The 24951-nt window shown below is 37.9% G+C and overlaps 1 protein-coding gene across 3 annotated transcripts in view; it reads right to left on the minus strand.

Annotated features, from left to right (window-relative positions):
* KIAA0825 (KIAA0825 ortholog) overlaps positions 1-24951 on the minus strand; it is a 397293-nt gene that overhangs the window by 212162 nt on the left and 160180 nt on the right. For all 3 annotated transcript variants that reach the window (XM_036020541.1, XM_036020539.1, XM_036020540.1), the window contains 2 exons: positions 17070-17209; positions 1675-1854 (listed from right to left, as the gene is read on the minus strand). In XM_036020541.1, coding sequence (XP_035876434.1) covers positions 1675-1854; positions 17070-17209 — 320 coding nt within the window. The remainder of the gene's footprint in view (positions 1-1674; positions 1855-17069; positions 17210-24951) is intronic.

Genomic DNA, 24951 nt, shown 5'->3' on the forward strand with positions numbered 1-24951 from the left:
TGAAACAAAAATAAAACAATGAATTGTGGGGTTTATAACATTAAACCCCATGCCTGGCAACCCTAGCATAAAAGATAGCTGGGAATAAATAGAAATATTTCATTATAAAGTTCTCATATGTGAAGTTCTATAATATTATTAAAAGGTTAACTGATGAGTTAAAGATATATATTGTAAACTCTGGAGCAACCACACACACACACACACACACACACACACACGAGTAAAAACAACTCATATAAACTATGAGCAATACCTGTCTAAAGAGACTTGTCTGACCTTATGGAGGAGGATTTACTCAAAGTCTAGAGAGAAGACTAGTTAGGATTGAATAGTAGTTTTGCTTTCTCATGCCGGCACCTGAACTCCACTGATATTTTCTAAGTAATTTTCAGGACTGTTTTGTGCTGAGTGTCAAAAGGGTCAAGAACTTAAGAGTTGAAGGATAAAATAATGGTTGAAGCATTTGAGTCACCAATTCCTTACAATCTTGTGAGAGAATTCAGCTCTTATTTCACCAGAAGCAACTAAAACCAGTAGGGGCTAAAGGAGCTTTCAAAATTGTTTTTCTTTCAGTCCAGTCAAGTCCACATCAGAAGTAATTCATTATAATTAGCTAGAAAATTACCCCCCTTTGGTTAAAGGGGGAGCAATGAAAGAATGCATGAAAACTGCGAGATACCACGTTAAAAGGAGATAATCATTACAGAATCTTTATGTGACAGATTTAGATTTTTGAAATCATTACATAGTTATCTATTGCTATTTTGCAGAGATAATAAGATGTAATATGACTTTAAAATAGATAAAAAGATATTTGAGTCGAGTCTAAAGGATAGCCAAAAGAGTGAAACCATGATTGTGATCCAGTTAGAGTTTTAAAATATGGATCCTAGAAAATATTTTATGGAAATGGCAGTTCCAAAACAGTGTAGGAGATAGCTTATAGGCTGAAAGCCTAGTGTAAATGATGTAAATGGTTAATGGACTAACAGGAAACCACTAACTTCTCATCCTTTGTTTTCTCAAAATATTAAATACGGAGATTTAAAGGTAGGGAAACAATGCGAGAATCTTTGTAACTCGCCCTGAAGGTGGGGCAACCCATGAGCACTTCCCATTCAGATAGGTAACCTGCTCTGTCTTTAACATCTGCTCAAGAACAATACACAGGGGGAAACATACAGTCCCCAAGGGAATGACGCCTTGTAGAGAGAGGCACCGTGGTCACCATAACAAATACCTTTTGCATTTGAAGAAAATTGACTAGTAGTTTTGTCTATCAGTTCATTGAATAAATGCACCCAAGAATCACAAAATATTTTTTTACATCTTACTAATGCCTTTATGTTCAATAGCGAACATAATCTCTGGCAAATAGTAAGTTAATTTTTTATGAGAGTATATTTCCTAATAATAATAAAGAAAAGCTGAATTACATAATTTTCCCCCTCAACCTCCTTGTCACCTCATTTGTCCCAAGTATACTAAATTTTGACAGGAACTAATGGCTAATGACTTTCAAAAGGAGATTTTATAGTAAGAAAATGTAAGATAAACTTTTACAAATAACAGACTCTGCAAAACTGATATTGATAAAACTTTTAAAACACATTTAATGGTACATTTAGTTATCTTTAAAATGCTTCTTTTAAAATTATAAATTTCTCATACCTGGAATGTTATATAAAAAGTTCCATAATTGTTCTTCTTCCATGTAGCTCACAAAAACATTTCCAAATATTTGTGGAGAAAAACTGCAATAGTATAGTACTTTAAAGATGGCTTCCACCAAGCTAGATACTTGGCTCATATTATTTTCTGTATCAGAACTTTGTTCTTGAAAGGTGCATTCTTAAAAAGAATAAAAATGATTTAGTAAGATAGGTATCAGTAATGTGATTAAATTCATATCACTCACCCTGGCATAATGCTGTAAAAATGTATTTGATTAATAATAAGAGAAAAGCCACATTCTTTGAGACCAATGGCCCGTCTAACCCAATCTTTTATCTGAGCTATACATGGATATATGTAGAAGAAAGACTGTGAGAAAGACCACAATGACATCACTTCAAAGAATAATGCTAGTTTCCTTCTATGTTAAAATGTTTTACTGTTTAAGAAAACTTTTTGATTTCTTTTTCATTTAAAAGTAATATACATTCATCCTAGAAATCATAAAAAATCCAACTAAGGAAACTAAATTTGTACCAAATCCTACCAATACGTGATATTCACTACATTTGATGCAGTATTTTATTCATATTACATACAAATATACATAAATGAATACAGGTATGTATAACTTAATCCCAAATACAATTATTCTTTATATACCCCTTTGTTATCTAAAATCTATTTAAAGCTAGTTGAATCTTTGTATCCCTCTTTGGGATTTATGTTCTGAGCACTACTAAACCCTTTATTTAGAACATAAATTTCATGGAAAATTCACATTTATAGTGTTCTCAGAATTATGCTACCAGCTCTACAAATACATTTACATGTGTTTTCAAACCCATAGGTCCTGTCATTTCAGAATTAAGAGATTTATCAATTGGTTTCTCCATAAACCTATTGTAGGAATTCCCACAAAGATGTAGCCATTTTAATTTCTCTTTTCAGCTTTCCTCTGGCTCCATTAGGATTTCTTCAAAGATTAGTGATCAGAAGTTCCTATACTGTTGTATCTATAAGTTTGATGGAAAAAAATGGAATAATTTCTAATTTGTTTGGTTAATTAGCATATGTCCAGTATCATAATATGTAAAAATGTTCATTGAATTGAAAATAATAACTCTCATATCTTATCTCATATTTTAAATATCATAAATAAATATAATGTAGATTATTTTGGAATGAGTTCAGATTTTTCTTCCTCATTTAGAAGCTCATCACTTTATGTTTCTTCTTGATAACTTTATTTCTCTGATTTGATTTTCATGCTCTAGAACTCAATGCTAACTGCAAACTAAGAAATAGCACCATAGACTTTATGTAGAGGAAATTTATTGTTTTTGTTTTCCAATAACCATTCTCTCTCTCTTTTTAAACAAGTTAGTTTAAGCAAGCTCTCCTTGCCTCCATTCTCAGCCCTCCTCTGCACCCCCACCCACTCCACACACACTCTGTTCATTTGGCTGGATGAAGCTGATTCCATCATCTGGGGTGGGCACATGACCAAGTATTGGCCAGTCAGTGCATGACACCCCCAATAACCCCTATTAATAGTTCAGGGATATGTGGGTGACCAATGAGAATATCCCTCAGGGTTTTTGCCAAACTATTGGTAAAGTGGTCTCATTGAACTGGGCTTGCTAAGCTGGAAGTCACTGATGACCATTCTGGGAAGAACTTGACTGAGAACAAATCCTGTACAGTAAGAAGCTACAAGAGATGGAGAGAACACTACTGATGAGATATCACTGTTTGAGAATCTGAATTTAGCAATGTCTGTATATTTATATTAACTGAGCTGATAAATTTTCCTGTTCGGTTAAACCAGGTTAATTTCTGTCACTTGCTATCTCAAGAGTCATGACATTTTCATAAGGTATAAAAGGTTAAATGACAAAGAGTAATAGTCTGGGCATTCATAATTTCATTTTTCTTATCTAGGCTCTGCAGTTCTCCCTGCCTTTCCCTCCCCGCAATTCATCTTACATACAATTATCAGTTATCATTCATGGCATTCCCCTATATCCCGTCCCTCCACTTTGTTGGAAATTCCTTGCCTAACAATCAATTTCCATAATCTTTTGCCAAATTATATTTCAGTCTCTAGACATCCATTTCACCCAGACATCCATTTCACCCAGACTAGTTTCCTTGCTTTCCTTGCAAATATCCCTTCCCATTTCCTTTTGTTTATGCCATTTTACTAGTCTAGAACATTCCCCTCCAACAGTATTCCCATGATTCAATTAATTAATTGATGAATGTGGCAGCAGTCATTACACTAGATGCTGAGGCCCATACCTTCCCAGGACTCACTGCCTGTGTACATGTGCTTGTTTGTGAGGGCAGGAGATGATAGAAATGTAACAATCATTACAGCAATGTAAGGATAAGTAAGGTTACCACACACTCTGGTTTGTCTGGGGCATTCCTGGCTTATGCCTGTTGCTCTGGTGCAGTTATCAATATTAGTAGCATCCTCTTTCATTCTTAAAAGTGCCCCAGCTTGGCTGACAAATTATTTGGTCACCTTAAGTCTAAGTGCCTTAAACATTAGGCACTATGGAAACATGAAAGAAAGATGATGATTTAAATGGGGGGAGGGCGCATGCAGAGAAGATCATGTCTCAGCCAAGTCTTTTAGGAAGAGTTGAAGTGTATTGGCATGACAAGGTTGAGGTGGGGGAGCTGCTTTCCAGGTGACAGAAGAATTGGTCTAATGGGGAGAAGACAGGTAGCTGCTGGTAGGCTGGCATGACTGAAGTGTGGCTGGTGTGAGGGGGATGGGAGATGAAGCCAGGCAATCAACAGAGTATGAACAATCGAAGGTCCCAGGAATTATGCAACGACAGTGCAGATGAAGAAAGGGGGATGGATATGAGAAACAGTTATAATAAAAATAACAACAAATAGTAATAAGTAGTAGTAGCAGCATTGTTATTGTGTAAATGTGTCAAGACACTTCAATGAGATATTATTTTTTATTTTTGCTCATTTTCCTTTGTCATAAACTAAAGTAGTCTGTTCCTGTTTACTTTGCTAGGATTTTTGGTATTTGAAAAACCCAAATAGGCTGAAGTAGCTGCCCTTCTAGAAAACTTGGTTAAAATCAACACCTTTGTCAGGTTTTCACCCATGAACATTTTCTCTCCTTAACTTCTGAATTCCTTCCACTATTGGGATAGGCTTTTACATACACTTTCATCATGATGTCCCCTATTCCTTTCAAGAAGACTCAGCTAGAGCTTTATAATTTTAACTTGCTTGTTTTTTTTTCTTTTAAGAAATTATTGATTTTAGAGAAGGGAGAGAGAGAGAAACATAAACTTGTTGTTCCACTTACTTTTGCATTGATTGGTTGTTTCTTTTTTAAAAAAATATATTTTATTGATTATGCTAGTACAGTTGTCCCAATTTTTCCCTCTTTGTCCCCTCTGTCTGGTACCCCCATTCCCTCCAGCAATCCCCTCCTTAGTTCATGTCCATGGGTCATGCATATAAGTTCTATGCCTTCTCCATTCTCTATACTGTTCTTAACATTCCCCTGTCAATGTGTACCTACGAATTGTGCTTCTTAATTCCCGCACATTTTCCTCCACTATTCCTCTACCCCCTCCCAGCTGGTAGCCCTCCAAATGATCTCCATATCTATGATTCTGTTCCTGTTCTGGTTGTTTGATTAGTTCATTTCTTTAGATTCAGTTGTTGATATTTGTGAATTTGTTGCCATTTTAATTGTTCATAGTTTTGATCTTCTTTTTCTTAAATAAGTCCCTTTAACATGTCATGTAATAATGGCTTGATCTGCCCTTCCATTTTAAGTGATAGCTTTGTTGGATAGAATAATCTTGGCTGTATGCCCTTGCTTTTCATCACTTTGAATACTTCTTGCAGTCCCTTCTTGCCTGTGAAGTTTCTTTTGAGAACTCGGCTGACAGTCTTATGGGAACTCCTTTGTAGGTGACTCTGCTTTTCTCTTACTGCTTTTAAGATTCTCTCTTTATCTTTAACCTTTGACATTTTAATTATGCTGTATCTTGGTGTGGTCCTCTTTGGGTCCAACTTGTTTGGGACTCTCTGTTCTTCCTAGACTTGTATGTGTATTTCTTTTACCAAATTAGGGAAGTTTTCTTTCATTATTTTTTCAAATAAGTTTTCAATTTCTTATTCTCCCTCTTTTCCTTCTGGTATCCCTATGATTTGGATGTTGGTATTTTTGGAGCTGTCCCAGAGGCTCTTATATTAGCCTCATTTTTTTTGAATTCTTGTTTCTTCATTCTGTTCTGGTTGAATGGCTATATCTTCCTTTTGTTCCAAATCGTTGATTTGAATCCTGGCTTTAGCCCCTCCACTGTTGGTTCCCTATAGATTTTTCTTTATTTTACTTAGTGTAACCTTCATTTCTGCCTGGGTCTTTTTTTATGTTGTTGCCATATTTAATGAGTTCTTTGAGCATCCTGATCACCAGTGTTTTGAACTCTGGCTATCTCCATTTGGAGATAGTTTGGCTATCTCCATTTCATTTAGTTGTTTTTCTGGGATTTTGTTCTGTTATTTCATTCTGGCCATATTTCTTTGTCTCCTCAATTTGACAGCCTCCCTGTGGTTGTTTCTGTGTATTAAGTAGAGCTGTTTTGACTCTGCACCTTAGTAGTGTGGCCTATTATAGAAAAGGCACCTGTAAATTATGTGGGGCAGAGCCTTAGTTAATCACCAAGGCAGGGCATCTTGCTTCACCACTTTGTGCCTCTGTGTTGGAGGGGAGCTTGGAAAGGAGACAATGCTGCTGCCTGGCTTCTGGAGGTTTGCCTGGCACTCACCCTGTGCAACTGGCACCCTTCCAGCTGTTTCCTGGTGCTGAATCCCAGAGTGGGGGGGGGGGGGGTCTGCATATGTTTTAAGTCTTCATGGAACCTTTAAGTGGAGTCTCCTGAAAATCCGGCAGTTTCTCCCTCTGCTCCAACCCCTCTGGTTTTTACAGTCAGAAGTTATGGGGATTTATCTTCCTGGCACTAGAACCTGGGCTGTGTGGTCTGGCCTAGACCTGGGATAGCTCGCTCCCAAGGTAACCCTCCTGAATTTTATACACCATATGTGCATGTGGGACTGCCCTTAACTTGCTTGTTTAGTCAGTCCTTTCCCTTCTCCTCCACATGAAGCTCTAGCCCTCTCCTTTTTCGTTTCCTCGGCTTCTAGACAAGAAATTTGTTTAAGTAAAAAAAATCCCCCGGTGTCTTTATGGATTGTCAGTAGTGAAAGGAATAAAATTCAGTGAGTTCTAGATCTTCCTGAGGTATCCATTGTTCGAACAGTCCTCATCCACTTAGCCTCAACTCCCTCAATCAATTCATTTACTCAAGAGGTATTTTCCCATCGGATCAACATCTAACCCAGGCCTGGACTCTCTTATTGTCCTCCCTTTAGTATGAAACACATTCCTGTCTCCCTTAGTCCTCATTCTGAAGAGGAAGGAAGGACCCATCTCAGTGGTGAGCTTGTGTGAGGGTTCTAGGGGAGGCTAGACATGGGTGGCTCTGCATTTGGGGCCCACCTAACTGCAAGGAGCTGAATTCTGGCCAGCTCTCCCCCTTTGTGAAGGCTACCAGGGCAGACTCTGCCACTGTAAGAGAGTCCTGTAGTTTTCAGCTCTGCTGGGTGTTTAGTGGGTAGGCAGGGGGCGGGGGGAAGTTAGGGCAGTTGGAGGGATGGAGAGATGGGATTATTCTGGAGGGCAGTGTTGACAAGCCACATATTTAAAGCTGTATTCTCTGACCTAGGTTTTACCAAAAATAAAGCTGCTATTTTGAATTCCATCTGCCTTCTCCTTTATCTATCAAGTGGTTTATACATTATGTAAACAAATATAAGATTTGGAAACAGATTGTATTTTCAATAACACAAAGGGCCCTTTTCACTGCAGTCATTATTTTTAACTCCTTTTGTGGAATGAACTTGTTAGTGCTTCAAAGGAAGGGTGGTGTCAACTGAGGACCTTCACACCCAACCCACCAGGAAACTGTTTATTGCTCCCGAAGATTTACACATGCATGGTACACTAGCACTCTGCTTTCCAAGACTGCTTAATTTTTACTTTCTGCAAGAATGTTGCTAATGACAAGCTCCTGCTGAGTCACTGAAATGGATTTGGCAGCAATATTTGGAAGAGTGTGCCATGAGTTTAGGGATCCCAAATTAACCAGGCACTAAAGAGCATCCCTAACCAAGGGGAGAAAGAGAGCCTCACTTTAGACAGAGGTATGAGAGAGAAAGTGTATGAATGCATGTAACACAAGTGCTCCAAAGATAAAACACTAGACCAATAAATTAATACCCAAGAAAAAGGGGGTGGAGCAGCACATGAAAATTGCCTTAGGGAAGCACTGAGTTTGAAAGTCACAGCCTAGTTCACTATGGAAATTAATACAAATAAAATGGAAACCTGTCTTAAAAATTGGTTTTGAAAATCTTGCAGTTTGTTTATGAAAGGCTAACAATAGATACAAAGACCTGCCATTTATTTATGTTTTCAATTAAATATTATTTAATTATTAACTTTTCCCCTTAAACTATTCTTATTTTGGTTAATTTTGAAATTCCAAAAAAAAAAGAGAAAAACCTCATGTAATGGGTCCTAAACATATGAAGACAAAAAATAATTTTTTAGAGCTCCTCTTTTCCAAGTTTTATGCTGGGAATTATTTTCTTCCTTTATGTTCTAAAATGCTTATATACAAATTGGGGGAAAGCACTAATGACTTATTCTATGCTTTTTTCTTAAGTAACCAAATAAGCACTGAACCTCAGATCTCTCTTCTGAATACCCACATCTTGATTCAGGGCTGTGAGTACAGAGACATGGGAGACAGGTCTTTCCTGAGTGTCCACAGTGGTGCAAGCACCAAATGAAGTGTTTCACATACATTTGCCCATTTATCCTGATCATCACAAAACTCTATGAGGTGAATTTGGTCTCCATTTTTTTAACAAATCAAGAAACTGAGTCATAAAGAGGCTGACACAATAAGGTAGAAAAGCACTCTCAACCATCAAGAAAATAGCTACTCCAATAAAAGCTTATAACTGGGCAATTGATTCCAATTCCTTTAAAACTGATCATCTGCACATGCACACACAGAATTATGTATGTTTAAAATTGTTTTATATTATTTACATATTTATAAATGTACATAGGCAGACCTCTTTGAAACAGTTTTGGCTATATCTGCCTATATCTACTAGGGTTTCCCCACACACTTTTTATGAGGTAAGATTTTCAAAGTACATTTCAGGGATATTAATGAGTAGTATATACATTCTGAAACTGCTGGCTTCAACAATGTTAAATGCTTTTGTTTTCTGTAGGATTAATCAGAGGCTTTAATTATTCATGAGCCCTGTGACTCTCCAAGAAAGGAATTTAGTATACAACATGTAGTGTTTCTACAATACTTTTGACCATGAAACCCTTTTCTAGTATTGCATCTAGCAAGGCTACTATAAAATTAAATATAGGAATTGCAGCTCTAATGTTTGCAAATGGACTCAAATGAACTGCAAGCCCCTTAGGTGAGCAGTTCTAAGGATAAGGAAGCAAGGTTTGTTCTGCTTAAGATTGTCAACTGGAAAAGAAGTGATTGCTAATCAGGTCACCAAAGTTGGATTTAATTTTAGTTCAAATGAATTATTTGTGGGGCAAAGAGGGATTTTGCATGAGTAGTAGGCACTGGCAAGAATAATGAAGCACAGCCAAAGCATGTTTTTAAAAACTTCACCTCCTAAGCCCCTACATTTCTTCCAAGTTCTAACTGTCTGGTTAAGAAAAATAATGAGATTTTATGATTGGCAGGTACCTGATAGGGAAGTCAGTAAGTATTTGGTCAATAAATGAATATATGTTTGTTGAGTGAATAAATAAAAAGTCCTCCAGCATCTGTGAAGTGGTGGCCTAGCTTCTTTTTGAAATTTTTCAGTGGTGAGTATACACTGTCATTCAAGGTAGCCAGTCCCTCTGCTAGACAGCTCAAGTTACCAAATTGTTTTGTAGTAAAAACAAAAACAAACTATATATAGCCACACACACACACACACACACACACACACACGGCCCAGGACAAATAACAGCCCTTTTTATTATAAAACCTTTTATTACAAAATCATAAGCATGTAATTCTATAACATAACAACATCACACTCAGGCACACCATATGACATTTTAGGTGAAATGTTCAAATTAGAACCATAAATTCTTACACCCGTGTTATTACCCTACCAACCACACTGAAGCAGGTGTTATCTCTGCTGGACCCTGTGTGTGTGTATAATCACTTTTATTGGAAAGGACTACCAAAATCTAGGTCAACCTCTTCCATGGATAAAGAAAAGAAGCTCAGAGTTGTAAATGACTTCCTTAGTTATCATTAGGAATGAGAATTCAGGTTTTCTGATTGACAGTCAAAATGCAAGGCCTTCTAAATTATTCCCCAGCATCCGCACTTGTTGAATTGGACAGCCTATTATTTCTTTTACATGAAGACAAAATATTTAAAGATAGCTATCTTGTTTCCTCTAGTCTTTTCTTCTCCAAATTTAGATATACCTAACTTATTTAGGCAAGGTATAACCTGGCTTCTACTTAACATAGTAAGCGTTTTTCTCTGTATTGACTCTTAAGGGGGCCATATCTCTCTGAACACTTTTTGCCAAGAAAGACAATTGTACTCCAGACAATGTCTGATGACCACTACACATAGATGGACTAATTGGTCCAAATTCTGCAGCTGGCAGTTCTAAAGAGAAAGAGGTAAGTTTTGAGAACTGAGTTAAAGCTATTTCAGAGGGAAATTCCTCCTGTAGGAAGATACCAAGCCTGCCTGTCTAGCAGAATGTCTACTCAGGCCTTGGGAGAGAAGTTAAACGTGCCATGCTAGGGTTCTACGCAGGCCTCTTCTCCAAGTGAGCACACTGCAGAGAGGTGACAGAGCTGCCCAGGAGCTCGGGTGATGCACAACATGCCAGAACGAGGGCTGGCAACTACAGCCCAGGAGACAAATCAGCCTGCCACCTGTTTTTGTTTGTTTGTTTGTTTGTTTGTTTTTTGTTTTATGGTCCACAAGCTGAGGATGGTTTTTAAATGGTTGGAAAAAAATAGAAAGAGAATACATTCTGAGACATGCAAAACGCATGGGAATTCAAATTTCAGTGATCATAAATAAAGTTCTGCTACAATACAGTTGATGGGTTGAGGACATGCTATTCCAAATATGGCACCTTGTCATATTTAATATTTTCAGCTAAAGGAGTTTGAAAAATAGCAAAAGTAGGAAAATTACTCTGACTTTCTTCAATTCCCTTCTTTCCTGAAATAGGTCATAAGGCGCTTAAGTGAGAGCACTCTCCCTATACCAGCAGAAAAGGAGCACTCTCACCTCTAAAGTCAAAGGGACACTGAGAAGAATCCTAAAAAGCAAATTTTGCTATGTTTTCCCCAATCTACTACCCTTACCTCATTCTCCTTGACCTACCATATTTCTCCACAATTGTCCATTCCTCATTAAACCTAGCAAAAAAAATACTCAGGTATAACTCAGGTTTCTTTGGGTCTTCATTTCCTTATGAGGACTCCCATGTCAGGCAAACGGGTGTAAAAGGGGAAGTCCACCTCCTTGGAGACTCTAAAATTTATGCTTAGACAGAGGGGAGAGTTGTGGGAAGCGACGGAGAGACCACTGCATGGAGAGCCAAGGAAGAGTGATGGCAGAAGAGAAATACATCAGGAATATCTTCCTGGCTTCCACTATAAAAGAAGGAAAGAATCTAATATAAATTAAGTGCCTCCTAGGTGCCAATCGCACTTTGTGTTTACTTTTAAAACCTCAAAATGAATGTATAAAGTCAATATTAGTAGCCCATTTAGAAATGAGGCGACTGAAGGTCAGAGAACTCCTAAAGCTAATAAGTGAAACAGAACTGCTGTCATAGAAATTTAAGAAGCCTCCATTAATTCATTCAACTGATACTTTTTAAGCACGTCCTGTGTGTTTGACACCAGTCTGAAACATCAAGAACAAGGCCAACCACAGGGGATACATGGTGAGCTGTCCCTGCCTCCTGGAGCTCGCAGAGGCTGAGACAGACATTAAATACACAATCGTGTGAATTAATCTTTCACTTAAAATTGTGACAAGTATAACAGAAGGAATTATGATGGGACCTTATGGAACAATCAAAGATAACTTTTGAGCAAGTAGTGTTTAAGCTAAAAGATGACTAGCAGTTGCCAGGAAATGGAGGGGAGGAAGATTCTAGGCCCCCTAATTAACATTTCAACGGCTCTGTCCATGGAAAGAACTTGGTACATATATGGGACAATTGAAAGGTCATTGGTGTTGGAACAGCTGCCTTTTTCCTCAAGACATTTCGGCAGAGACGTTGCTGTTACAAATGTACAAATCTGGGCTGCACAAACGAGACCACAATATGCATGAGTTGGAGCATGATAAGCTGGAGGACAGCAGGACACAATATGCTGGACAAGTCAGCCACAGCCGGAGAAGGGCACACTGCTCGTTCCTCAGGGATTAGGGTCCTAACTGGATGAGTAGAGGGCAGCCTCAAAAGGCTTTTGTCAGGGGGGCAACATACTCAGCTCTGTAGTTGAATAAGATCATGCATTCTTACTTATTCATGCTGCTGTGAATTTCCTGATAAAATGGTTTAGAAATGTTCTTAAGTAAGCAAGTCACATACTCAATTCTTTTGCCTTTTATAGCAACAGATACTTCCATCAATGGCCTTGCTACTCAAAAGGTGGGGCAGTGAGCAGTGGCAGCGGGAGCAGCAAACCCGGGAACTTGCTAGAAATGCAGGTTTTCAGGCCCCACCTATTGAATCTGAATCTTCCATGTTAACTGACTCCCCAGGTGGTGTTTGTACTTGAAAGTCAAGAATGCCAAGCTTCTACCATTAATATGCTTCTCATGACCTAAAAGATCAGGAAATATATTAACTATAAAAGAAGAGAATTTGAATTGATTCATTCATTTTAAGTGAAGCATTGCTTGGTAGGGATAGCAGCCCTTTAGCTAGAATTTTCTGCTAAGTGGTTACTTGGTCATCTTTAGACACTTGTTATAAGGTTGAAAATACAAAATGTACTATCAAAATTATCCATTGTAAGGTTCCTGACAGATCCCATGAATTGTGCAACTTACAATTTAGTAAACGTTCAGTGGTTCTGCTTGGATGCGGTATGGTGTGGTGTGGAGGGTGAAAGGAGTCTCTGGAAGTCGGAGGTCTGGTTCACATCCTGCTTTGCCACTTAGATAAGGGATTTAAATTCTATGTGTCTCAGTCTCCTAACCTGTGAAATGGAATCATTGTACCTACTCCACAGAGTTGTTATGAGGATTCAGTGCGTGAATACATTCAAAGCACTTAGAAACAATGTCTGGAACATGTTAAACATTATGTATTTGCTACTTTGTTGTTATTATATTACAACAGCAAATTACAAGAAGCCAAGAAGTTTCACTGGAAATCATTCTTGGGGCAATGGGCAAAGAAAAGAATGTTAGTCACACTTCATTCAAATGTCACCAGCAGGAAAAGGCCACCTGCTAACAATTGAGAAATTGCCAAATATTTGTTCCTTTGATGCCACATGTGAGAAACTGCTTAGACCATGTGGCCTCACTGAGATAACTACCAAAACAATTGCTTTGGTTTTTTTAAGTCAGTAATCCAAAATAGTGTCTTACAATTTTAAATTCTTCTATAAACATTTGTAGTTGAGAATTATTTTTCTTCAAATTTAAGATGGCCTAATTTAAAAATAACATCAACAAACACTACCAAATGAATTGTCTCGTACTAACTGATCTATACCCGAAGGATGTTATAAACGGCCTACCACAGGAACTCAGTTTATTTTTACCAAGTTTTAGCAGCAGCGTTCCCTCACTTTCACATGTGGAATTATCATCCACGGCAAAAACATGATTTTACTTCCTAGAAGCTGCAGCCAGAGGAGCACATATTATACACTAAAATTTTATAATTCATTTATTTAATTTGGCTATTTTCTGACCCTCAGTGAAGCTGTGTGTCATATTACAAGATAGTTTTTCTATATATGTTCTGCTGATTCTTTTAGACTAAATAGAAATTCTGATAAATCACTTTCATAGAGCCAAACCAAAAGCTTCAGTCATCACTCTGACTATAAGATTAAACCCCATATGCTTTAATCTTTATATTGTATGGTAGTCTATCAAAAAAATTTCTGTACCTAACAGAATTTAATAACTGCTTATTGAATGAAAAGAACCTTGTTTTAAAATATGTATAATAAAATATCTACTTGAAATCTCTTTATTCTTATTCATGAGCCAATTTAACACAAAATTAAATTTTATCAATTAGACTGTAAAGACACTATTTATAAACAAAAAGTCTCCCATAAAAGAAGTGGATAATTAGGTTGCTTGAGATACCTAATTCAGCATATATTACTCTAAAATTTGCTTTCCTAAAAATATCATTAAACTCCTAAATTACCAAATGATGTTCTGAAATACTAAGACTTTTAAATAAATGAAATGAAAGTCTTTGCAAAATATTACAAAATTATTTTTATTACATAAGAATTTCTATCTTAGTTTAGTTAATAAGATTCCATCAGTATATTGTTTCTAACTCAAAGTGACAAGACTTACTAGAGCTCAATAATTCAGTCAATCAATTGATTAGTGAATTCTGTCACTTCATCCTTACAGTTTTTTGACTGGCTAATAAACTCAACATAAGACAATGCCAGAATGGTTATGTAACCCTGATCAAACACCTACTAGACCTTGTGAAAACGATGGGCATTTAAACAGATCGGGTAAATACACCTATGTGTCCCTGACCACCAAGTGGAAGGCGATATAACTCTGTGCATTTGATAGCTGAAGTCTCTCATACACACCAGAAGGTGGGTCTAATACTTTTAATAAGCAAATGTGAGATTTATTTGTAAGAAAACATGGCTAAATATTCATAACCACAATCCTTCTTCCTGTAATAATGGCTATATCAGTATAGTAAAAATGTTTGATCTCACTTGATTTTTCCAGGCTGTTCTATATAATTGTATCATAGGAGGTAATTTTTCTTCTGGGACTATGCCCATGAGTTTCATTGATTATACTGATATTAGAGAAATGCTCCAGCCGTGTCAGATACTATCCATGTCACATAGCCACCCTGTTTCACATTTATATCCTAACTAATCACTGACTGGCCAATTACTGGACATTTCCTATGAAAAGCACTGTGATAGTTTGAAGAAGAATATTAAAAATCTATGATCAGCCCTAACTACCTAGCTGGAAAGACCAGTTAATAATACACAGGCATCAGGGAGTCCTGGTTGATTCAACATGAGAGTGGACAGATTACAATTCTTCCAAATACTCCTAAAACTCACTCCAGGATTTAATATGTATAAGAATTTGTCCAGAAAGGGCAGGGGACAAAACCCTCTCTTTCAGTTCAAAATCCAGGTCTATCCATCCTTTTGTGTACCACCTACCCGTGTCTCTAAGCAAGTAATATTATCTTAATCTCTCCTGTTGTTGTTTTAAACAACAGTACATAGTTTATACGGTTACGATAAGAATCAAAGAAGATGACGAATGTAAAGTACTTAGTACAGAGCCTAACACCTAAACAAGCCAAAAAATAAATGCTGGCTACTTGAGGAAGCAGTTTCCCAGCACCTGTTTTCCCTTTAGGAGGTGGAGTCACAGCCTGAAGCTAAAGAAATTGCTCTCCAGTGACCTTTGTCAAATGTCAGGCCCAACAGTGCTGCTTGGGGTCCAGAGGAATAAGGTCAGGTTCAGGATTTAGGAGAGCGGTAATTTCCATACTTCTGCAGGAAACACAGTAAAACTTGAGGAGTAGTGGTAACTTTGACACTATGAATTTTCTGGATTTGAGAGCACCATAGTTGCTTCTCCAGAGGAGAAGCAATATTCTCACAGGGGCTCAGGAGCGAGGCGGCTTCCCTAAGTGGCTCTTGGGAAGCAAACATCAAGGTGGATGGGAGAGGAAAACATGGGGAACTGGTCCTGAACAGACATGAGAAACCAAACATTTCCTGAAATGACCAGTGGTTTGGACAGGAGAATGCTATAAATCTCATTTCAATACCAACAAGCTGGGTAAGGCCTGGTGACATTTGCCTCATTCATATGCAGATATAATAACAATATAAGGTGGAATGTGCTAAGAGCAAATAAGCAACCAAGATAATAGATACTGTGAAGTTCAAGAAAGAGATCAATGTGAACTGGAGACTTCAAAGATCTGGAACATTAGCTGGTCCCTGCAGGCTGGTGGAAACCGAGTTGTTAGTGATGGGTCTTTCAAATAGGAAAATGGGTGAGCCAGGTCCTCCAGGGAGCATGTGCCCGGGGCTTTGGGGAGAATGGCTGAAGAGAGAGAGAGAGAGAGAGAGAGAGAGAGAGAGAGAGAGAGAGAGAGAGAGAGCGAGCACGCGTGCGCGCACGCAAGGGAATAATAGGAAACAAGGTTAGAAAACTAGGGCATGACCACATCTGAATGGCTTAAGGGCAGGGGTTTGGTCCTGTAGGTGATGGGGAGCTAGATAAAAAACAATTTTGACTTGGGAAATGGAAACTGAAACTGGTGATTGATGAAATCAACCTGGCTTCCTGGGTGGTACGGAATAGAAGGAGAAATGTGTGGGGGTATGTGAAAGTCGTTAGAAAATTCTTCACAAGTGTTGCAGGAGAGCAGTGGGATGTATTAGATCAACTTAACACCACTAACCATTTTCTAGAATAACACTTACAGAGAAAAATCTAATTAAGAGAAACATAGTCTTCTGTTACTCCTCAATTTCCATTCATAATTTTCTCATGATTATGTCTCCATTCCCCCATGGATATGGCTGTAAGCCACAACTTGCTTGTTTATAAGTTATATAAGTGCTCTTAAAGATCCACTGAATTTCTAGTGCAGTTCTAATGCAATCTTTCTCTCTCTGTTTGGCTCTCTCTTAGGTCTAATTGAAACTCTGTTTTCGACATATAACTATGTTTCTATAACTTTTTTAGGCATTACAAATCCCAGATATTGATAATTATGACAGACAGTATTACATCAAAATATTGCTTTCCCTTATTCAGAGTCCCTGAAATAAAAATCTCTCCAATAGGCTTATAGAGCAATTCTGTATTTTGCCTGCTGCTAACCCCACTGACTGTTAATACAGTGCAATTGGTTTATAGCCCTCTGCCAACATTCAAGTTAGAAAAAAAATTTCATTCAACTCAAACAATGACAGGGTTTTTTGAGGACATTCTCATAATTACAACACTCACTTGAGCTCTTCAGCAAGATTCTCAGTAAAAAACCATTCTGATGCAGCAGGGTTTCCAGAAGCAGGTTCCAGTTACAACCTGGCTGGGCTAACAGCAGTTTCAAGTACCCCTCAGTCGTCAGTTGTCCAGCTGATGAAGTCCTTTCAAAATGCAAGATAAAGATGGAGTAATGAAGTTAATTTATCTATGAAATTAATAGCCTTAAAGTACAGATGTAATGCTAACTCCCTTAAATGTCAATTCCTCCAAGATTACCCAGAAAATGCTTTCATGCTTGCTTACTTTAGGGTTGCTCAGGGAAGAAATTACATTTAATCTCAACTAGCTAAAAGCAAATTAACATTTGGTAGCCTGCCAAATTTAAAACTGATACAAAATAACCATGCCTATATTTCACAGAACTATGTCTGTTTTAGTTTCATGGAATGAATACAAATCATTTATGCATTTATTTGTTCATTCACCAACCATATGAGTGTCCACTGCATGCTATTAACTCCTTTCATTATTCATGGCAAGAAGTTCCAATAGGGTTTAGTTACTTTGTAATTTGTCATGTACTATGATTGCTGATAAAACCAAAGGAATTCAAAGCTTCTGTCAAGGGTCAACCATAATCTAATTATTTAATATGTAAAGCCTTAAATCAACATGCAATCATCAGAACCACTCTAACAGTCATGCTGCTACCAACTTGGGTAATCATTTCATCAAAGAAAATACTTCCAAGGCAAATAAACTTCTATTTGGGAAATTATCATCAGTGTTGAACAGAAAATCAAAGTCAGGGCCCCTTATCACCACTTCCATTTACTAATGAATCAGCAGGAGATAAGAGGCTAAAGTAGAAACTGAAAACTGATAACATAATTCATGTTTTTCTTCTAAAATCTTAACATTTAGATTGGCTAAAGGTCACAACACCTAAAATCAGCTTATGACCACAACAAAAAGGCAAAAAACGATCAAATTCAATCAGGCTGCAGCCGTAAGAATGGTGGGGATGGCAGTGTGGGGAAGAAAAGGTGTGACTGAGCAATGTAAACATGTGAATGAGAGGACTATAAACTTCAGCGTGGAAAAAAAAGCAGACCAAAGCACATTGCTGAGAGAAACAATTTGCAGAATCATTTCCAGACAAAATTTACAGAGTGGTGGACCATCCAGTTATCAACATTGTCTAGACCAGTGGTTTTCAAAGACTGGGTGTTGGACCAGTGGCATCAGCATCACCTGTGAAATGGTAAAAATGCAAATCCGCAGGCCCCATCACATCAGAATTCTGGAGACGGGCCCCAGAAATGTGTGTGTGAACAAGCCCTCTGCAGGAGGTTCTGATGTATGCTCAGTTTTGAGAACCACTGTGGTAGGCAGTGCTTCCTGGCGCATAGGTCGTAAGGATGGACCTAGCGTCATCTTCCTGCCTCTGTGCCTTTGTGCTCATTCAAGTCCAACTTGGCTGCCACCCCTGCAATAATCCTTTACTTATCTTAACCCTATCCATCTTTCAATTTGCAGTGAAAATCTCTGTTAAGTCTCCATCAAACATTTCTCTGCACAGTGGTGTGAGTCTGAATTAAAGCACTTAGGACAAGTATACACATTTTAGCACTTCAACATTTCACCAATTAAAAGTTTATCTCTCTATCAGATTCAAGCCTTGTGAGGACACAAGAATTTGTTTTATACCTCCAAATGTCCTACCAGTGAACTAAGCACATTTAAGGGCTCTGTAAATGTTAGCTGATTGGATCATAGGCTCATAAATGGGTAGGCAAACTCTTTAAAACAACAAAAAAAAGAGAGGATGCTTTGCCAAAAGGCTGTTTTAAGCAAAAGTGAAATGATCCAAAGATATAAAATGAAGAAGTTTCAAAACACCCACTCCTTGGCTTGGCTTGGCATTTGGATCATTTCACAACCTTATGATACACAGACTCCTTCAGCCTGCATCTGAACTTTGGGCCAACTCAGGCTTCCCACGTGAGATTCTGACAAGCATGGCTGGAGGGAAACTCCTGCCCTGAGGAACCACGTCCACCAGTTCAGGAGTTGTGAATTACTGTGAGTATTCCCAAATTGGTCTGCCTCTTGAAGTAGTTTTAAATATGCAAGCAAGGGAACAGTTCACTAAGAGAGCCCTTCAGACTGAAACATCAGGCAGATCCACACAATGGCTGTCCCTATTCCTCCCCTAAGCCCCAAGTGCTGACTCTTGGGGGCTTGCCTGTGGTTCAGCAAGGAAAAGCAGCTAGTTGGTAGCAAGTGGTGTATTAAAATTGACTTAGCTTTTGAACATTTCCTGCAGATTTTACTTGAGTCAAGTGTTGATTTAAGGACACATTTAATGAATTGTAAGATCCAGTTTGATGGAGTATAGAAAAGGAGGGGGTTCTCTGAGACAGTTGGAAGAAGGAGGTTGGCACTAGATCATAGGGGGCCTCATTAGTGGAGACTTGGGCCCTTTTAAAAGTTTAAGGTAGGTGAGTTTCTTGATCTGACTGCAGTGTGGAAAATAGATTGGAGGGGGTTAGTGTTTCTGCTCAGCCATTTAGACATGATAAAACAAAATAATTGGAGTGTAATTTCATACCGCTGTATTTGAATACCTGGTTATAAATAAAACCTTGCATTTGCCAGATAGGAAGCTGTTTGTTGAGATGTACATCAATTCTGGGATCTTTCAACTTATCACAGATTTTGAAATGTACAGTACAATGACTCACTACAAGGAAAACTAAAATATTACAAAGATTCCTCAATCACCAAGCTCCAAGAGATGCATGCGCTGAGGAGTCTGTGCTGCGCATATGGAGAAGCATATGTTCCCTCATCCCTGGAGCTGGCGGAGCTGTGAAAGTGAGATTAGCCTCACAAAAAATGACAGAAAGAGAAATTTCATATATATTTATATATGTATCAAATGTGTACATGTTGAATTCCACTATAATACAAAGAAGAGAACAAAAATGTATAAGTCTATTGGAATGTATAAATCTTGTGTTGGGAGACAGGACGAATTTATGACTAGATTATATTAGGCTTATACTCCAATAAGTACTACATTTCTGGGGCCTGAATTGGCCTAAATAATTTTTCAAATCCAGGTGGTAAGGAATGATACAGTAATGATATTTATTGATAATAATGAGATTTATTGGTTTATGAGAATAACAAATTACTTTTATGGAAGCATCATGCAAAATCTATATTCAGGTATGTTTACTTTATTATTATTATTATTATTTATCAAGCACTTCAGTTATAATTTCTGCAATTTAAAAACATGTATTTATACTGAAATAGAAAGCTAAAAGAAATCTTAGTTCTATTAGTGCCCACTAGCCTGAGTTCCCACTGCAAAATGAGCAGCCCTACTGCTCAGAGCACATGACTGTGGGATTCACTGAGATTCTATGACATCTGTCCAGAAAAGGTCCAGTCATTGTTAATACAACGAGAGAGGTCTGTGTGACATCAATGTAACTGGCAGCTAAGGAGAGTGGACTGGAATGTGCATTCTTGAACAATGATGACTTCACTGTACTAGTCAGTGGGGGCAGTAGACATTATTGAGTGAGCAGGTGTATTGTGTGGCTTTCACATTTGAAATGACTGAGCTAGTAGAGCAAAAAATCTGCCAAAATGAAGGCCCAGTCATCCCAAAGGAAGTTGCCTGGTTCTCTACCCTCAAAGAAGGCATGGTAAAGTCACGGCAAAGTCACAGCAATGTCAAGACCATGTTGACTGTGTTTTCTGACTGGGAAGGTGTCCATCATGAGTATGCCTCTCTAGGATAAAAAATTAATGATAAGTACTACCTCAATGTTTTTTGTTGGTTGAGAGATGCAATACAACGAAAATGTCTGCAGCTATGGGCAAATGATGATTGACAACTTCAACACAACAACACACCCGCACGTTCATCATGTCTCACGCATTTTTTTCACTAAATATCAAATCACCCAGGTGACTCAGCCCCTCTATAGCCCAGATTTGGTGCCCTGTGATTTCTGGCTTTTCCCAGAACTAAAATCACCTTTGAGAGGGAAGAGATTTCAGACCATTGATGAGATTCAGGAAAATATGATGGGGCAGGCTAATGATAATTCTAAAAACAGATTTTGCAGAGTGTTTTAAACAGTGAAAGAGACCCTGGGAGAACTGTGTGAGGTTCCAAGATGCCTACTTTGAAGGGGATTGAAGCATCATTGTCCTATGTACAATGTTTCTTATATCTTCTTCAATAAATGTCTCTATTTTTCATATTGCATGGCTGGTTACTTTATGGACAGGTCTCATATGTATATCTTCATTGGAGTACTATCAATTTGTTTTAAGATTTGATTTTAATATAAATTCTTGGAGATTTTCTTTTTGGTAAATCTTTTGAGGTTTAAAGAATGCAGCTGCTGTCTTCTGTTCCTTTTTTAACCCTAAAATACTATACTTGTAAAAACTCCAGTGTCTAGACCAAGTATCTGCAATAACTCCAAACTCGGGAATAAAAGAAACTCTAGCATCCTTTGCAACAATGAATGAAATTTTGAGCATCAGACTGTGATGAAACAGTTCAGAAAAGCCAAAGATCATCATGATATGCTTTGATATTTTTTTCTTTTTAATTAGAGGAAGGATTGATTGGCTGACTATCCCTGTGAAGTAGATCTCTTTTGGCTGGTACCTGAGAAGAGCAGGAAACAGAAGAGATAAAACTAATCAAGAAACAGAAAAGAAGTGTTGAATAGCAGTATAGCATTCGGATGTGTCTAGATGGAGAGTGGCAAAGATCAGCAATAGTAATGGATGGTGAGCACTGGAACTGACAGCAGAGGTGAGGGGACCCAGAAATGAAGTGACAGAAAGGAATATAGCTCCACAGATTGGGATGGAATGGGGGATGGGGTGAGAGAGTGCAAATCACCAGCTGCTTCTCAGCATGTGATTCAGAAGTCAGTCACTTGGCCTTGGCTAATTCAGTAGGACCGACTGTACATCAAGTAATATATGTCAGTCTGTCAAGTTCAACAGTTAGTGTTTGGAAGGTATGCAGTCTATATAGCCTACTATAAGTTTTTCAGACCACATATCACATAATTTCTATCCATAAAGTAATGAGGTTTAATCGAGTAATTCACTGAGTAATTGTGTAATTTCACATTGTTCAGCATTGTGAAAAAATATTTTAGATTATTGGTTTAAGATGGAAAGGGAGTTTTTTAATCCAAATGGCTAATGGCCCATTAGTTAAAGGTGACACATCTTTTTTTTAAAAATCATTGAATGCCTTATATACTATTATTGTCTATTAAAAATTCTTGGGTTTCCACAGATAGCTAACTGTTCCTTTTATACAGCTCATTTTAAGTTGATTATTGTGCTTTAATTTAATGAATGAAAAATTGTACCACGATTTTGCTTATCATCCTGTGACAAATTAAAATCAGCTAATTTGCTACAGGTGAGGTGTCAGATGACTCACTTGCTCAAAGTTCACTGCTGAGTTAAAGGCAAGTTAGAGAGTGCAGTGCCGTGCTGCTCTCTCTGACACTGTACTGTTTCCTTTTTTTTGAGAACAGTTCGTTTTTGTAGGCTAGATACTAAAATACAGATAATAGATATACTTTTTTGCTGTAGAGAAAAATATCACAATGAAGGAAGATTACTGAAGTAAAGCATTTATGATATGTTTCCATTTCTTTAAAAATTTTACACTTATTTATTTTTAGAGAGACAAGAAGGGAGGGGGAGAGGGAGAGAAACATCAATGTGAATAAGAAGCATCGATGAGTTGCCTCTTGCATGTGCCCCAATGGGGACCAAACCCACACCGACCATCCTTCACTTTGCAGGATGATGGCCAACCAACTCAGACACCCTGGTCTAGGCTGTTCCATTTCTTTACAGAACATTCAATGTTTATTTTAAGCATAGTCTAGGTTGATAATGTGCTTAGGGTTGGTTTGCTCAGAGGTTAGAGAGGTACTAGTAAGACTAAGATTGTGGATTTGGGTCCTTATAATGTCCTTTAATATTTTATTATTGGATGACCACAATTAGTACCCAATGGTGTAACTATAAGGGCCACTGGGTTGTATTCGTATCTACTGTTAATCATATATGATCTGGTATAAGAAGGCAGCTAGAAAGATACAATATGAGGTTCAACAGACAAGCTACCTCTATTTAAAAAAATCCAGAATTGAAATCCAAGGTAATAAAGGGGTGTGAGTGATACCCTTTTAATGTACAAAGCATAACTCAGTTTTATGTGCCTTTTTTAATGACATGGAACAAACTAGAATTGTGACCAAGATTATATTTCAAGGTGAGGCACTTAAAAAATTTGAAAAGTTTGATTAACTGATGGGTGAGATGCTTTTTTTATTTGAATTACCCTATTCTTCTTCATGTCATTGTTTTTGTCTATACTATACAAGGTCTGTCCAGAAGGTATCCAGCCATGTAATATGGAAAATAGAGACATTTATTGAGGAAGATACAAGATATAAGAACCATTGTACATAGGACAATGACACTTCAGTCCCCTTCAAAGTAGGCACCTTGGGACCTCACACAGCTCTCCCAATCACCATCAGCTGCCCCGTCATATTTTTCTGAATCTCATCAATGGCTTGAAATCTCTTCCCTTTGAAAGGTGCCAGAAGTCACAGAATGCCAAATCTTGGCTGTAGTGGGGCTGAGTCACCTGAGTGACTTGATATTTCACCAAAAATGTCTCCATGAGACATGATGCATGAGCAGGAGAATTGTTGTCATGAAGCTGCCAGTCAGTAGTTGCCCACAGTTGCAGCCTTCTGAATCATTCAAATAGTTTCTGTGGAGGAATGTTCAAGCTTAACACAACATTTTATGCTGATTTGTTGCTCTCAGTCATTTTGAATGTGAGGGCCACACAGTACACATGCTCACTCAACAGTGACTACCACCCTCACTGACTAATACAGTGAAGTCATCATCATTCACACATGCACATTCCAGTCCACTGTCCTTGGCTGCCAGGTTACATCAATGTCTCACAAACTGTTCTCGCTATAGTAACAATGACTTGACTTTTTCCAGAAAGACTATATATATGACAGACTAGTAGAACATTGGAATGGATTCTGAAATGCACAGCTTGGGGATGGCTTCCTGTGGTATTAGGGTACTGTCCTTCAAGATTTGATATTTTCTCTGAACCATCAGCCACTATATGATACCATGTCCCCAACAGATAAACTACATGGATCTGGGAGGCGATAGGTGAAAGAAGAAGGGGTCACTTTCACCAGTGTTCCTGATAATTCAGTCAGGGAATTTGTGTTTTCTATCTTTGTAAGCTCCAATATGTATTATGGGAGTAGAGATCCTGGCTTCTGTGGTGGTCCTCTACCAGGGGACAATTAAGGATTCAACTAAACTAAATTTATAGTTGCCATCTGGTCATTTTAGGCTTTCCATGACAGCAGTCTATTGGGCAAAGAGGAGTTACTATACTAGCAAAGGTGATTAACCCTAATTATCATGAGAAGCTACATTAACCCTAATTATATATTATTAGCAGCTATCATAAGGTGGATAGGAAGGAGTATGTCTGCAATTCAAGGGATTGTCCCTTTTGCTTTCATAACTGGTAATCACCATAAATAGGTGACTGAAGTAACCACACTCTGATAGGTGAATGATAGCCAGGGGTTCAATCCTCTGGGGACAAAAGTGTCCATGACTCCATTTGGCAACAACAGGAGCCAAATCAGCAGATGGTGAGGGAAAGTTGAAATAAGAGGTAGAGGAATATAATAATGAACATCACTTGTAAAGTCTGAAATAATTGCAGCAGGGGAAATCCTAGCTTACCCCACTAACTCTGACATAGTAC

Source organism: Phyllostomus discolor, chromosome 3 (genome assembly GCF_004126475.2).
Source record: "Phyllostomus discolor isolate MPI-MPIP mPhyDis1 chromosome 3, mPhyDis1.pri.v3, whole genome shotgun sequence".
NCBI lineage: Eukaryota > Metazoa > Chordata > Mammalia > Chiroptera > Phyllostomidae > Phyllostomus > Phyllostomus discolor.